The following is a 16,236-nucleotide window of genomic DNA, read 5'->3' as shown; positions in this document are numbered from 1 at the left end:
GATTCTGGATTAGCAGGAGGAGCTGTGGCCCAAGGCAGAAGCTGTTGAACCTGTTACTGAAGTTTTCAATCAGCTTGCTGAGGAAGTCAACATAGGGAGAAACATCTCTCTCACCCTGCATCTGTTCCTGCAGTTTTGGGAAGTGTTCACACTCTGCACCAATATCTTCTTTGAAAATGTCCAGCTTCCTCTGGAAAGAGCGAACAGCTGTCATCAAATCAGCAACTGAATTGTTCTGGCCCTGCAGCTTTAAATTGAGCTCATTAAGATGTGACGTAATGTCAACCAAAAAAGCAACCATATCCATCTTGTGCTCATCTTGCAGAAACAGTGAAAACTGTGTGGCTCTCTGGCTCTTGACCTGCTTTAAGAAAGCTTCTATTTCTTTTCGAATAGACCAGAAACGTCCCAGTGCATTGCCCTTACTCAGCCACCTTACATTGTTGTGCAGTAGCAGGTCATTGGCATTTGCCTCAACATCTTCCAGGAATTCTCTCAGGAGGCGATGCTGAAGGGATGAGGATGCCCTAAGGAAGTTGATGAGTTTCATCACTGTGTTCATTACTTCAGCAAAATGTTCTGATAGAGTGGCACACAGAACAGTCTGATGGATGAGACAGTGGTAAGCAATAAGATCTGGGTTGTCCTCTTTCATCCGGGACACAGCCCCCCGCTCTTTTCCCACCATGGCAGGAGCACCATCCGTGGTGACAGAGACAACCTGCTTCAGATCTATGCCCCTCTTTGTCAGCATCTCTTTTATTGCTGCATATATGTCCTCTCCTCTTGTGTGTGTTTCAAGTGGTGTTACACCCAGCAAGTCCTCACCGAGCTCCTTCTTATCTTTGTGAAAAAAATCTCACATAGACCAAAAGCTGGGCATTATCAGTAACATCTGTAGATTCGTCAATGGCCAAAGAAATGCATAGTGCACTCTGAATGGCTGCATCAAGCTGTGCCAGTCCATCATCTGCTAATATTTCTGATTTTCTGGTTGCTGTTGAAGCTGACATCGGGATTTGTTTGATTTTTTCACACATCTCGTCTTTTTGTTTCCCCTCAAATAATGTCTCAGCAACAGCATTTAAGCACTCCTTCACCACTGTCCCATCACTAAATGTTTTTTTGTGTTGCCCCAAAATCCACGATACTTTTAGTGAACATTCGTTTTCACGTTGCTGGGCTGTAAATGTATGCGTGATGAGTCGGGTAGACCTGTCATACTGCGCTTGCAGTTCGGCTATTTTGCGTGCCCTCGGCTCGGACTTCAGGGGAAAACTTTGCTCAAAAGAGCTGTGCTTTGTTTCGTCGTGCCGCTTCACGTTGCCACTTTTAATTAATGCGACATTTTCGGAGCATATGAGGCACACTGGTTTTGAACTGCCTGCCGGAAGAATGAACATAAACTTCTCCGTCCATTCATCTTTAAAACAAAGGTCCTTCCGTCTTTTGGAGCAAGCCATGTCTCTTCCTCACTGCTCTGGTGCCCCGGCCACGCAGGGTAAACAAAGGATTCGATTGGCTCAACTGAGTGAAGCTATTGCCGTATTAACTCGAGTAGTAGCGCCCGCCGTCTATAGTTGCGACCGTCAGAAAAAAATGCTCCATGAAAATCGTCTATTCTCGTAAATTTATCAGAGATTGGTCACGGCTCACGGGTCCGGACAGAACCATCACTCGGTCCGGGTCCTTACCGAGGTCCGCTATTTGGTGATGCCTGGACTATAAGGTCCATGCATTGGATTTGGAAAAGCTTTTAAATAGACAGATAAATAGAAGTCATGATGAAAAGCTTTTATTTTACTTTATTCTGTCATTATGCAGAGATACACTCAGCAGCAGCAATGTGCACATACATGTGAATACATTTGTTAAAGCTTGCAGAAGAAAGAAGCAGTTACTGACACAGGAAACTTGATATGTGAACTGTACAGCTATTAATATTTTCTCTGGTAGAGGAACTAACTTCTTCAACAAGTTCTGATGTTCAGTGATAAGAACTTAAATGGTAAATTTTCATTGTTGCTGTTGTAACATAGCGTGTAGCTAAAGCAGACAGTTTGTTGTCCACTGTTAACACTGACAAAAATAAAGCCACATCATACATTACATAATAATTGAATAATCCCCTTCATCTGTTCAGGGTCTTCAGATGAAACCTGTTATTCTGATGTAACCTGTCACTGATTCATCTTTGTCCACCCTACAGCTGCAGACAGTTGCAGCCGTTGTTGATTACATATTTCTGTCATTCAAGTCTTTTAACTGATTAGTCGTAGCGTATTCATGGATTCACAATTAGCAGGACTAGCTTCGCTGGTGTTTTACATTCCTGGTGAAGGTCCTCACAGGTAGGTAAAAACAAGCAGCTGCTAACTCCAGGAGAACCAGAGAAAATAAAGAAGACACACAGAGTAGTTTTAGCAGAAACAGACTCATTAATGAACCAAGTAAATCTAAATAAGGAAAACCTGAAATTAACTTTCATTATAAAGAATAGCTGTCTTTCGTCTGATTTGAGAAACCACTTAATCCCAACACCACACACGCCTCTGCCTTCAGTGAAAGCAGGAAATCTATTTCTCACAGATCCAGTTTTTGTGAATGTAACTATGACTTGAATCATGAAATCCTCTCCATTTTCCTTGTTGATCACAGAATGCTACATATTTCCAGTCTGCTTGATGTTTCAGCTGTTCTGTCGCTCCAAACCTGTGGGACAAGAATATTATTGTTTTGAACTGAGCTGAAACTCCTGATTATTTTCACATTGAAATCAATTTAATCTCACTTTAAATATTTCTATTATTTTCAGTCATTAGTTTTTAGAGAATTTTCAGACACATCAAGACATGAGAGAGTGAGAGGGAGGAGGGTAGAGGAGATGACCTATAGTGACCTTTGTCTATGTCCAGCTTCACATCGTCATCGCAATATTGAACAGTGTTATTGCACATGGCAAATTTTCCTCATATGGTGCAGAACTACTGGAAACCAGACTAAGAGATGACATGGATTTGTTCTTTTCCCTGAGAGTTGTTTGCTTTGCTCACACTGCAAAGACGTTTTCTTGCTTCCTGGTCTGATAACAGTTTTACAGACAGCAGTTTTAAATGGTCGTCTCTGAGGCTGAATGCTTTGTGGGTTGCAGGGATTCTTGTTGCAGTGTGTCAGTTGACCAGGAGGAAACATTAGTTGTAAAGCTGCTCTCTTAATACATCTGTGGGACTGATGCTCATATTCAGCTTTTTCCTTCATATGTTCTTATCATTTAAAAACACCAGAGAAGAAGCAGGTCGTCCTTCATGCTGAGCTACATTTAAACGTTTTTCTCCCACCACTTTTGTTTTGTCAGAATGATAAAGACAAATTGATCACACAAATTCAATAAGCTGAACTGTCCAGAAAAATGAAGTCATTGTTACTGGAACTCATCACAAACTGTAAATGAAGAGAGTTCAAGTCCAGCTGTTCATTCAAACAGTGATTTTACCTTTTTACTTTCTTTCATTGATTCAGTATCTGGTGTCTGTTAATAAAACCAGCACTGACAATATGATTTTAACATGTGATACTGTCTTAACACATGGTTGTACTAGTTTCCAACAATGACTTTGATGCCAATAGCAAGAAGAATTGGTAGTTTACAGGAACAAAAAGTAACAGAGAACAAAAAACTGTCTCACGTTTGTGTCAGTGGTGATCCGTCCACCCATTCCCATGTGTATCCTCGGTTTTTCGTCGTTGATCTTAGACCAATCCAGGACTCTCCATTGTTGTTCAGCTTTGTGACAAACTCCTGACAGTTGACAAGAGACAAAAATCATTTCTCTGTTTATAATTCTGTTGTAGTAATGTCACCTTGTAGACCAACATTTAACAGTTAACTTTTCATTTCATTAAAATGTGTCTTAAAAGGTAAATAAAGATGTTTTGAAGCCTTCCAGCCATTTAGAGTTGTTTTCATTGATATTTAAAGTCAGCATTGCATTTTTTCTTTCTCCAATTTCTCTGCCCCTTTGGATTCTATTCATCCGGAAAACTATGAATCAGTAGAGAGTTCAGTAATTTCTCTGATATCTTCTTACAACAACTTCACTAGATGAAAGAACAGAGGACCTTCTGGTTATACAGGTTCTTCAGTTTTCATCCATGTTTGTTCAAGTCTTCAATTTCCATCAAAACAATAAAACCAGTCTGTGCTTTTCACTCAGATAAGAAATTTTGAAAATGTCTAGCCTGTGTTTTTACTCCTCTGTTTCTCTTCACTTGCACTGATGCTAATCTTGCATTCTTCCTCATTAATCAACCATCAACATTTTTTCTGCATTTCTAGAAACAAGACTTTTTTTATTGCACTTCACATGTGCAGTAACCTCAACAAATCTACAACTATGAAGGAAAGTCTTAAAGTGTCTCTGAAATAATATTTGCACCTTTTTCAAAGAATCTTTTGTCATAGCTAATGTAGAAAAGCAACAGAGAAGTGGAGCAAAACACCTATACAGTGATCACGGGCAGAGCGGGTTGAAATACAGACACTTGACTAGATTCAGTGAACAGGTTTACAATTGTTCAACCAGGAAGCTGTTTAAACAGGAAAATAAATCCATCAGAGTCAAGACAGGAAGCAGGTCAGAGACTGGCAGCAGGTGAAAAACACAAGTAAGCGATACATTTGTACTCAGCAGCAGCAATGTGCACATACATGTAAATACATGTAGTTGAAGGCTGCAGAAGAGGGAGGCAGTTACTTTGACAGGAAATGTCGTGTGAACTTTACAGTCATTAATATTTTCTCTGGTAGAGAAACTGACTTCTTTAACAAGTTCTGATCTTTAGTGATATGAACTTAAATGTTTCATTGTTGCAGTTGTAACATAAAGGAAACAGTTGAAAATCGTCCTTACTGTCACACAGTGAAGCTCTTTGATAACTACCCAATAAAACTGGTTTTAATCAGCGGGTTGGCTCTGCTGCATGCACCGCTACACACATTCAGACTGCAGTTGAACAGTGGAAACACTTTACACTAAAAGAAAGATCATATGTGATTGGCCACTGTCAACACTGATAACAATAAACCCACATCACACATTATGTAATAATTTCCATCCACTTAATTTGTTCAGGGTCTTCAGATGAAACATGCTTCTATCATTGATTCATCTTTGTCCGCTCTGCACTACAGCTGCTCACAGTTGAAGTGATTGTTGAGGTTTAGCTGCACATTTCTGTCATTCAAGTTGTTTTCAACTGCTTAGTCTTAGCTTATTCATGGCTTCACAATTAGCATGACTAGCTTCGCTGGTGTTTTACATTCCTGGTGAAGGTCTTCACAGGTAGGTAAAAACAAGCAGCTGCTAACTCCAGGAGAACCAGAGAACATGAAGAAGACACTCAGAGTAGTTTTAGCAGAAACAGACTCATTAATGAACCAAGTGAACCTAAATAAGGATAAGCTGAAATTTATTTTTATTATATATACAGTTTAATGAATACAACTACTCCTTAACATAGATGTTTATCCAGGCAAATACATCCATCCAAGTCAAGACAGGAAGCAGGTCACTAGCTGTTACATGTACAATCACACACACGTTAACAAACACACTGACCTGTTCCTCTCTGCTGTTTATGATCACCAGATCAGCTCCTCTGTCCTGACAGTCTTTCCTGCTGTCATCCCAACTTTTCATCTCAGTGGATTTAAAGTAACAACTGCATCCAAATCTCTTCCATCCTTCAGGACAGCATTTCACTTATTGTCAAACAAGTGTTTAAAGACAGAATTCAGGTCAGTCAGAGTAACATTGATAAGACTTGTAATGTCATTGTTAAGTTTCTGACTGCCACCTTTCACTTTCAGCTCGTTTACTTTATAAGTACTATTGATTTTCACTCAGGTTTTGTAGCTTGTGTAAGTGATAGTCTCTAACAGAGAAATCCTCATAGAAAAACAGTCCAACACCATGAAAAAATCAGAAGGAAAAGTAGAGACATGGTTAAGTGGAATCATGTGAATTGGTATAATACTGGTATTTGCTGTTACTTTTCTCACCTTCGATTATTTGATTCAGCTTCTTTACTCCATCCTGTAACTGAGTGAAGTTGACTGCTACGTATTGAGAAAACAAGCAACAGAGGAAACAGTAAAACAATATCAAAATGTTATGCTTAATAGACAGTGAAGTTGGATCCTGTGTAATACAGTATTCGCTTATTTGTTTGAAAACCTTTCATTCGTAAGAGTTCTCCTTGGAGCTGGTTGTAACTGACGCTCAGGTTGTTGTGTCTGGTCTCCAGCTGGTCTTTTTCTAAAGTGACTAAAATATCTGGTGAGAAACAATAAAACAAGAACCACATCAAAAATATCTAATCAATCTGATTTTTAAAAAATGCACCATTAAGTGACATCCTGTGAATTATTAAACGTCACTGTGACACTTGCTGACTGGAATTTAATTACAGGCTGAGGGAACCACTGTCCTTCAGCCTGCTGAGTGTACAGCTCACTCAGGGTGTGGTGACTAGTGGGTAACTGATGTGCTAGCTGACATATCAAGTAACAAAAAGAAACAAAATCAATCAGGACTGCAACGTGAAAGCATTTTACTTAAAGAGGATTTAATGTGGGGAATAAGACATGTAATGTTATGTAATAAAACTCCTCACAGCGTGTGATGATCCCAGTCAATGTCAGCAGACACAGCACTCCCAGAGACACTGTAAAAGCTCTGGACCAGCTTCTACTGACAGCTGGAAGGTTCTTCTCAGTGTGGCGTTCTACAGAAGCAAAATACACAGAGGATACATTTTCTTTAAGCATTTCTGTGGGACTTGTTTGAACTGTGGAGCTTTTCTTTTCTTTCAGTTCACCTGTCTGATGACAGCAATGACATTTGAACTCAGGTGGCACCAAATGACACCACCAAGTGACCTGATGATGAATCAGATGGGTTCATCATGCTTATTCTACAACATAGATTTAAGATCCCAACACACTAATACTGAACATTAGCTTTTCCTTGGCAATATTCATGATTTCATACTTACCAGCTGTTTGTAACCAAACGCCAGTCTGCTGCTCTCCGTCCTCAAACATCTCCACCTCGTTTTTCTCTCTCTGTCTTCTGTCCTCTTGAACTCCTCTGATATATTTCACCCTCAAATCTGATTCAGCTTGAATATCTGTAGACATCCCGATCAGTGGAAAAGCTAAAAACTGAGTGAACTCGATTTTGACCAGTCGTCACTGCTTGTCTGTTTCTCCCTGAGTCAGGCGGCCTTCAACAGAGAGAAAGGGAAGTAGCAGCAGAACAAACCACAACCACACAATTGTTGATTTTTAATGAATCATTTCTCCATCAGATCGTCATTTATATGTTTCTGCTGCTAATTGAAGACTTATAAGGTCATGCATTGGATTTGGAAAAGCTTTTAAATAGACAGATAAATAGAAGTCATGAGTGAAGAAGCTTTGATTTGACTATTATTCTGTCATTTATGCAGAGATACACTCAGCAGCAGCTAATTGTGCACATACATGTGAATACATTTGTTAAAGCTTGCAAGAGAAAGAAGCAAGTTACTGGACACAGGAAACTTGATGTGTGAACTGTACAGTTATTAATATTTTCTCTGGTAGAGGAACTAACTTCTTTCAAAAAGTTCTGTGATGTTCAGTGATATGAACTTATGTCAAGGTTTGCGAGGTAAGTAGGACCCAAATGCAGCAACACATTGGGACGGTGCAGACAGGTTCATTTCACACAAGATCCAAAGAACAACCGAGAGACAGCAGGGATAAACAGAAAGACAACAGTGAAGAAACAACAGACAAAGGGGAGCACAAGGACTCTATAGACACAAGGGAGGCAAGGGTGATTGAACACAGGTGAAACACATTAGGGGCGGGGCAGACAATCACCACACAGAAACGAGACCAAGACAAGAAGCAAAACACAGACACACAAGGAAACCAATACAAAATAAAACAGGAAAGTGCAAAAAGTCCAAACAAAACTAACAAAAAGTGTCTGCCATAGCAAACCATGACAAATTAAATGTTAAATTTTCATTGTTGCTGTTGTAACATAGCGTGTAGCTAAAGCAGACAGTTTGTTGTCCACTGTTAACACTGACAAAAATAAAGCCACATCATACATTACATAATAATTGAATAATCCCCTTCATCTGTTCAGGGTCTTCAGATGAAACCTGTTATTCTATGTGACCTATCACTGATTCATCTTTGTCCACCCTACAGCTGCAGACAGTTGCAGCCCGTTGTTGATTACATATTTCCGTCATTCAAGTCGTTTTTAACTGATTAGTCGTAGCGTAATTCATGGATTCACAATTAGCAGGACTAGCTTCGCCTGGGTGTTTTACATTCCCGGTGAAGGTCCTCACAGGTAGGTAAAAACAAGCAGCTGCTAACTCCAGGAGACCAGAGAAAATAAAGAAGACACGCAGAGTAGTTTTAGCAGAAACAGACTCATTAATGAACCAAGTAATCTAAATAAGGAAAACCTGGAAATTAACTTTCAGTTATAAAGAATAGCTGTCTTTCGTCTGATTTGAGAACCACTTAATCCCAACACCACACACGCCTCTGCCTTCAGTGAAAGCAGGAAATCTATTTCTCACAGATCCAGTTTTTGTGAATGTAACTATGACTTGAATCATGAAATCCTCTCCATTTTCTTGTTGATCACAGAATGCTACATATTCCAGTCTGCTTGATGATCTCAGCTGTTCTGTCGCTCCAAACCTGTGGGACAAGAATATTATTGTTTTGAAACTGATCTGAAACCCCTGGTTTTTTTGACATTGAAATAAATTTGAATCTCTACTTTAAACATTTCTATTATTTTCAGTCATTAGTTTTTAGAGAATTTTCAGACACATCAAGACATGAGAGAGTGAGAGGAAGGAGGGCGGAGGAGATGACCTTATAGTGACCTTTGTATATGTCCAGCTTCACATCGTCATCGCAATATTGAACAGTGTTATTGCAACATGGAATTTTCCTCATATGGTGCAGAACTACTGAAACCAGACTAAGAGATGACATGGATTTGTTCTTTTCCCTGAGAGTTGTTTTGCTTTGCTCAACACTGCAAAGACGTTTTCTAGCTTCCTGGTCTGATAACAGTTTTAAGACAGCAGTTTTTAATGGTCGTCTCTGAGGCTGAATGCTTTGTGGGTTGCAGGGATTCTTGTTGCAGTGTGTCAGTTGACCAGGAGGAAACATTAGTTGTAAAGCTGCTCTCTTAATAACATCTGTGGGACTGATGCTCATATTCAGCTTTTTCCTTCATATGTTCTTATCATTTAAAAACACCAGAGAAGAAGCAGGTCGTCCTTCATGCTGAGCTACATTTAAACGTTTTTCTCCCACCATCTTTTGTTTTTGTCAGAATGATAAAGACAAATTGATCACAACAAATTCAATAAGCTGAACTGTCCAGAAAAATGAAGCCATTGTTACTGGAACTCATCACAAACTGTAAATGAAGAGAGTTCAAGTCCAGCTGTTCATTTCAAACAGTGATTTTACTTTTTTCTTTCTTTCATTGATTCAGTATCTGGTGTCTGTTAATAAAACCAGCACTGACAAATAATGATTTTAACATGTGATACTGTCTTAACACATGGTTGTATTAGTTTCCAACAATGACTTTGAATGCCAATAGAAAGAAAATTTAGTAGTTTACAGGAACAAAAGTAACAGAGAAACAAAAACTGTCTCACGTTTGTGTCAGTGGTGATCCGTCCACCCATTCCCATGTGTATCGGGTTTCCCACGTTGATCTTAGACCAAATCCAGGACTCTCCATCGTTGTTCAGCTTTGTGACAAACTCCTGACAGTTGACAAGAGACAAAAATCATTTCTTCTGTTTATAATTCTGTGTTGTAGTAATGTCACCTTGTAAGACCAACATTTAACAGTTAACTTTTTCATTTCATTAAAAATGTGTCTTAAAAGGTAATAAAGATGTTTTCAAGGCCTTCCAGCCATTTAGAGTTGTTTTTCATTGATATTTAGAGTCATTGCATTTCTTTTTTTTCTCCAATTTCTCTGCCCCTTTGGATTCTATTTATCTGGAAATCTATATGAATCAATAGAGAGTTCAGTAATTTCTCTGATATCTTCTAACAACAACTTCACTAGATGAAAGAACAGAGGACCTTCTGGTTATACAGGTTCTTCAATGTTCATCCATGTTTGTTCAAGTCTTCAATTTCCATCAAAACAATAAAACCAGTCTGTGCTTTTTCTCTCAGACAAAGACATTTTTGAAAATGTCTTTTCTGCTAGTAGTTTTAGCAGAAACAGACTCAATTAATGAACCAAGTGAACCTAAATAAGGATAAGCTGGAAATTTATTTTTATTATATATACAGTTTAATGAATACAACTACTCCTTAACATAGATGTTTATCCAGGCAAATAACATCCATCCAAGTCAAGACAGGAAGCAGGTCACTAGTGTTACATGTACAATCAACACACGTTAACAAACACACTGAACCTGTTCCTCTCTGCTGTTTATGATCACCAGATCAGCTCCTCTGTGCTGACAGTGTTTCCTGCTGTCATCCCAACTTTTCATCTCAGTGGATTAAAGTAACAACTGAATCCAAATCTCTTCCATCTTTCAGGACAGCCATTCACTTATTGTCAAAACAGTGTTTAAAGAACAGAATTCAGGTCAGTCAGAGTAACATTGATAAGACTTTGTAATGTCATTGTTAAGTTTCGTGACTGCCACCTTTCACTTTCAGCTCGTTTACTTTATAAGTTACTATTGATTTTTCACTCAGGTTTTGTAGCTTTGTAAGTGATAGTCTCTAACAGAGATCCTCATAGAAAATCCAATGAGTTTTCCACAAACATGAAAAATCAAGAAAAAAGAAAAAAATTAAGAGGAAATGGTTAATGTGGAATCATGTGAATTGGTATAATAACTGGTATTTGCTGTTTTTGAACTTTTCTTCAACCTTTTAAGTTCTTCCTTCATCATCTTTACTTCATCATGTAACTGGTGTGATATATTACTCAGTGTTTCATAGCTGCTCTGTAACTGAGTGAAGTTTGACTGGGAGAGATAAAAACAGGCAAACAATATAAAGAGTGTGAAGTTGGATCATGTGTAATATGGTATTGCTTTGTTTCATTTAAAAAACTTTCATAGCTTATTTTTGCCAAACAATATGAAAATAATATTTGGTCTTTGTTGTTTGTTCAAAAACATTTCTTACTGCCATTTGGTCCCCGAGCTGCTTACCATAGTCTGTATCTGAGTGTTGACTAACATATCTGCTGACAACACAAGAAAACAAGAAACGACCTGTAACTTGCTCTTAACACTGAGGGCAGAATGAAGTTACTTCTTTTGCGTGGTTAAATATCATTAACACTTGGAATACACAACTTGAAATTTAGTTATATGTGTTACCCACTGTCCTTCACGCTGTGTTGTTGAGCTCACTCACATGGATTAACAGATTTTTAAATGACTGACTATGTACGAGAACCAAAAGGGAAATCAACAGTATCATGTCATTCTGTTTTTCGACAGGTTGAAGTACAGACCAATCTGCCTCCCATTCATTTCATCCTGACAGCAAGTCAGACTTTTAGCAGTGGCACACATGTTAACTGTTGTACTTTACTTATCATCATATTTATTTTCTGTTTTGCCCTTGCACAATAACAGTCTCTACACTTCTTTCTTTCTTTTCCTTTTTTTTTTTTTGCATGTGTCCCAATCTCCAGTTCAATATCTTAGTGCAATCTACACAAACCCGTGAGTGAGATACCACAAGTCAAGTCGTATCATATCAAGAGTGTATATAAGAATTGTACAACACACAGTTGGTTTGTATTTAAATATTGGGTTGTACGAAACACGGGAATCGTACTTTTTTGTAAATACAACATTTGATGGAAAGGTTCATCAGTTTGCTTCATAAGACTACAAGTGCTGTTACCAAGTTGTCACACAAAATGCATTGTGGTGCAACCTGTTAGAAGTGCTGCTGCAGTAGTTTCTTCCAGAGCTATTTGTATTTTATCTTACAACACTCATGGACAGGATGATGATCCGCAGCTGTCACCAGAAGGACCCAGCACTCCAAGACACAATGCAGCGCTGTGATAAGGCTGCTCGTTGGACCGGGTGCGTTGGTTCTGAGTGTGTGGTCCTACAGATGCCACCCACAACCACAGATCTCAAATATGATGCTAGTGGGTAAAAATGTAATTAGTAACAGTGGAGAATTATGGGTAATAAGAACTATGAGAACAACACCCATGTCACTCTCTGTTAAATACCGCTGCTCTTCTGTGTGCTTTGCCTCTGTAGGACCACACACTCAGAACCACGGCACCGGTCCAAGAGAGGCCTCTTCAACAGCTGCTGCCATTGTGTCTTGGAGTGCTGAGCCTTCTGGTGACAGCTGGGATCATCATCCTGTCCATATGTTTGTAAGATAAAATACAAATACCTCTGAGAAACTACTCAGCAGCAAATTCTAAACCAGTTCACACAATGCATTTTTGTGACAACTTGGTACAGCTACTGTATGTCTATGAAGCAAACTGATGAAACCTTTCCATCAAAAATGGTTGCTAATTTAACAAAAAGGTAGTTCCCAGTGTTCGTAACCTATTTAAGTGCAACACGGTGTTGTGTAACAAAAACTTAATACACTTGATACAGATACGACCTGCTGTGGTATCCACACACGGTGTGTAGCATTGCACTAAGATATTGAACTGGAGATTGGACACATGCAAAAAAAAAAAGAAAAGAAAGAAAGAAGTATAGACTGTTATTGTGCAAGGGCAAAACAGAAAATAAATAATGAATGATAGTAAAGTACAACAGTGTAAACAGTGTGCCACTGCTAAAAGTCTGACTGCTGTCAGGATGAAATGAATGGGAGGGCAGATTGGTCTGTACTTCAACTGTCGAAAAACAGAATGACATGATACTGTTGATTTCCCTTTTGGTTCTCGTACATATTCATGTCATTTTAAAAATCTGTTAATCCATGTGAGTGAGCTCAACACACAGGTGAAGGACAGTGGGTAACACATATAACTAAATTCAAGTTTGTATTCCAAGTGTAATGATATTTAACCACGCAAAAGAAGTAACTTCATTCTGCCCTCAGTGTAAGAGCAAGTTACAGGTCTGTTTCTTGTTTTCTTTGTTGTCAGCAGATATGTTAGTCAACACTCAGATACAGGACTATGGTAAAGCAGCTCGGGGACCAAATGGCAGGTAAGAAATGTTTTTGAACAAACAAGCAAAGACCAAAATATATTTCATATTGTTGGCAAAAAAAGCTTGAATTTTTTAAATGAACAAGCAAATACCATATTACACATGATCCAACTTCACACTCTTTATATTGTTTGCCTGTTTTATCTCTCCCAGTCAACTTCACTCAGTTACAGAGCAGCTATGAAACACTGAGTAATAATCACAGCCAGTTACATGATGAAGTAAAGATGATGAAGGAAGAACTTAAAGTGAGAAAAGTTTCAAAACAGCAAATACCAGTATTATACCAATTCACATGATTCCACTTAACCATGTCTCTACTTTTCCTTCTGATTTTTTCATGTGTTGGACTGTTTTTCTATGAGGATTTCTCTGTTAGAGACTATCACTTACACAAGCTACAAAACCTGAGTGAAAATCAATAGTACTTATAAAGTAAACGAGCTGAAAGTGAAAGGTGGCAGTCAGAAACTTAACAATGACATTACAAGTCTTATCAATGTTACTCTGACTGACCTGAATTCTGTCTTTAAACACTTGTTTGACAATAAGTGAATGCTGTCCTGAAAGGATGGAAGAGATTTGGATTCAGTTGTTACTTTAAATCCACTGAGATGAAAAGTTGGGATGACAGCAGGAAAACTCTGTCAGCACAGAGGAGCTGATCTGGTGATCATAAACAGCAGAGAGGAAACAGGTCAGTGTGTTTGTTAACGTGTGTGTGATTGTACATGTAACAGTAGTGACCTGCTTCCTGTCTTGACTTGGATGGATGTATTTTGCCTGGATAAACATCTATGTTAAGGAGTAGTTGTATTCATTAAACTGTATATATAATAAAAATAAATTTCAGCTTATCTTTTATTTAGGTTCACTTGGTTCATTAATGAGTCTGTTTCTGCTAAAACTACTAGCAGAAAGACATTTTCAAAATGTCTTGTCTGAGAGAAAAGCACAGACTGGTTTTATTGTTTTGATGGAAATTGAAGGACTTGAACAAATGGATGAACATTGAAGAACCTGTAAACCAGAAGGTCCTCTGTTCTTTCATCTAGTGAAGTTGTTGTTACGAAGATATCAGAGAAATTACTGAACTCTCTATTGATTCATAGATTTTCCAGATAAATAGAATCCAAAGGGGCAGAGAAATTGGAGAAAAAAAAAGAAAATGCAATGACTCTAAATATCAATGAAAACAACTCTAAATGGCTGGAAGGCCTGAAAACATCTTTATTTACCTTTTAAGACACATTTTAATGAAATGAAAAGTTAACTGTTAAATGTTGGTCTACAAGGTGACATTACTACAACCAGAATTATAAACAGAGAAATGATTTTTGCTCTTGTCAACTGTCAGGAGTTTGTCACAAGCTGAACAACGATGGAGAGTCCTGGATTGGTCTAAGATCAACGTGGGAAACCCGATACACATGGGAATGGGTGGACGGATCACCAACGACACAAACGACTGAGACAGTTTTTTGTTTCTCTGTTACTTTTTGTTCCTGTAAACTACTAATTTCTTTCTATTGGCATCAAAGTCATTGTTGGAAAAACTAATACAACCATGTGTTAGACAGTATCACATGTTAAAATCATATTGTCAGTGCTGGTTTTATTAACAGACACCAGATACTGAATCAATGAAAGAAAGAAGAAAAAGGTAAAATCACTGTTTGAAATGAACAGCTGTGACTTGAACTCTCTTCATTTTACAGTTTTGTGATGAGTTCCAGTAACATGCTTCCATTTTTTGGACAGTTCAGCTTATTGAATTTGTGTGATCAATTTGTCTTTATCATTCTGACAAAACCAAAAGTGGTGGAGAAAAACGTTTCAGATGTAGCTCAGCATGAGGACGACCTGCTTCTTCTCTGGTGTTTTTAAATGATAAGAACATATGAAGGAAAAAGCTGAATATGAGCATTCAGTCCCACAGATGTATTAAGAGAGCAGCTTTACAACTAATGTTTTCCTCCTGGTCAACTGACACACTGCAACAAGAATCCCTGCAACCCACAAAGCATTCAGCCTCAGAGACGACCATTTAAAACTGCTGTCGTAAAACTGTTATCAGACCAGGAAGCAGAAAACGTCTTTGCAGTGTGAGAAGCAACAACAACTCTCAGGGAAAAGAAACAAATCCCATGTCATCTCTTAGTTCTGGTTTCCCAGTAGTTCTGCACCATATGAGGAAAATTTGCCATGTGCAATAACAACTGTTCAATATTGCGATGAACGATGTGAAGCTGGACATAGACAAAGGTCACTATAGGTCATTCTCCTCCGCCCTCCTCGCTTCACTCTACTACAGTCTTGTGTGTGGGGGGGGGGCTGATCTGCTAAGTCTAATGTTGATATAGATTTAATCAGAACATGTTTAGTGGGATTCAAATTTATTTCAAAATGTCAAAAAACAGGGGTTTCAGATCAAGTTTCAAAACATGAATATTCTGGTGTCCCACAGGTTTGGAGCGACAGAAACCAGCTGAATCATCAAGCAGACTGAAATTAGTTTAAAAGCCCCCCAAAAATTTCTTGGATCAAACAAGGAAAATGGAGAGGATTTCATGATTCAAGTCATAGTACATTCAAAAAAACTGGATCTGTGAGAAATAGATTTCCCTGCTTTCACTGAAAGGCAGAGGCGTGTTGTGGTGTTGGGATTAAGTGGTTTCTCAAATCAAGACGAAAGACAGCTATTGCTTTATAATGAAAGTTAATTTTCAGGTTTCCTTATTTTTAAGATTACTTGGTTCATTAATTAGGTCTGTTTTCTGCTAAAAACCTACTCTGGCGTGTTCTTCTTTATTTTCTGCTGGGATTCTCCTGGAAAGGTTAGCAGCTGCTTGTTTTTACCTACCCTGTGAGGACCTTCACCGGGAATGTAAAAACACCAGCGAAGCTAGTCTGCTAGATTGTGATCATTGG

The 16,236-nt window shown here is 38.4% G+C and overlaps 2 protein-coding genes across 2 annotated transcripts in view; one reads left to right on the top strand and one right to left on the bottom strand.

Moving 5' to 3' along the window:
* The window catches only part of LOC111230650 (collagen alpha-1(XIV) chain-like), a 170,546-nt gene that overhangs the window by 120,611 nt on the left and 33,699 nt on the right, over nt 1-16,236 (top strand). The gene's annotated exons all lie outside the window — the stretch shown is intronic.
* On the bottom strand, nt 2,293-7,261 carry LOC111230628 (CD209 antigen-like protein A). Its single transcript, XM_022757413.1, has 7 exons — nt 7,057-7,261; nt 6,676-6,786; nt 6,237-6,335; nt 6,062-6,118; nt 5,619-5,761; nt 3,687-3,799; nt 2,293-2,712 (listed from the first exon to the last, which is right to left on the bottom strand). Exons 1-7 carry the CDS (start codon nt 7,199-7,201, stop codon nt 2,577-2,579), a joined length of 804 nt encoding a protein of 267 aa, XP_022613134.1. The 5' UTR covers nt 7,202-7,261; the 3' UTR covers nt 2,293-2,576.

This window comes from Seriola dumerili, unplaced genomic scaffold (assembly GCF_002260705.1).
Source record: "Seriola dumerili isolate Sdu_G_001 unplaced genomic scaffold, Sdu_1.0 BDQW01000276.1, whole genome shotgun sequence".
Lineage (NCBI taxonomy): Eukaryota > Metazoa > Chordata > Actinopteri > Carangiformes > Carangidae > Seriola > Seriola dumerili.
This window is presented reverse-complemented; position numbering and strand designations above follow the sequence as displayed.

Excerpts from the sequence above, each read along its gene's own strand:
- LOC111230628 (XM_022757413.1), bottom strand. The coding sequence starts at position 7,201 with ATGTCTACAGATATTCAAGCTGAATCAGATTTGAGGGTGAAATATATC. Across the intron at positions 5,762-6,061 it reads GCTGAATCAAATAATCGAAG|TGAAATGCTGTCCTGAAGGA; the intron begins GTGAGAAAAGTA and ends TTTGACAATAAG. Across the intron at positions 3,800-5,618 it reads TAAACAGCAGAGAGGAACAG|GAGTTTGTCACAAAGCTGAA; the intron begins GTCAGTGTGTTT and ends GTCAACTGTCAG.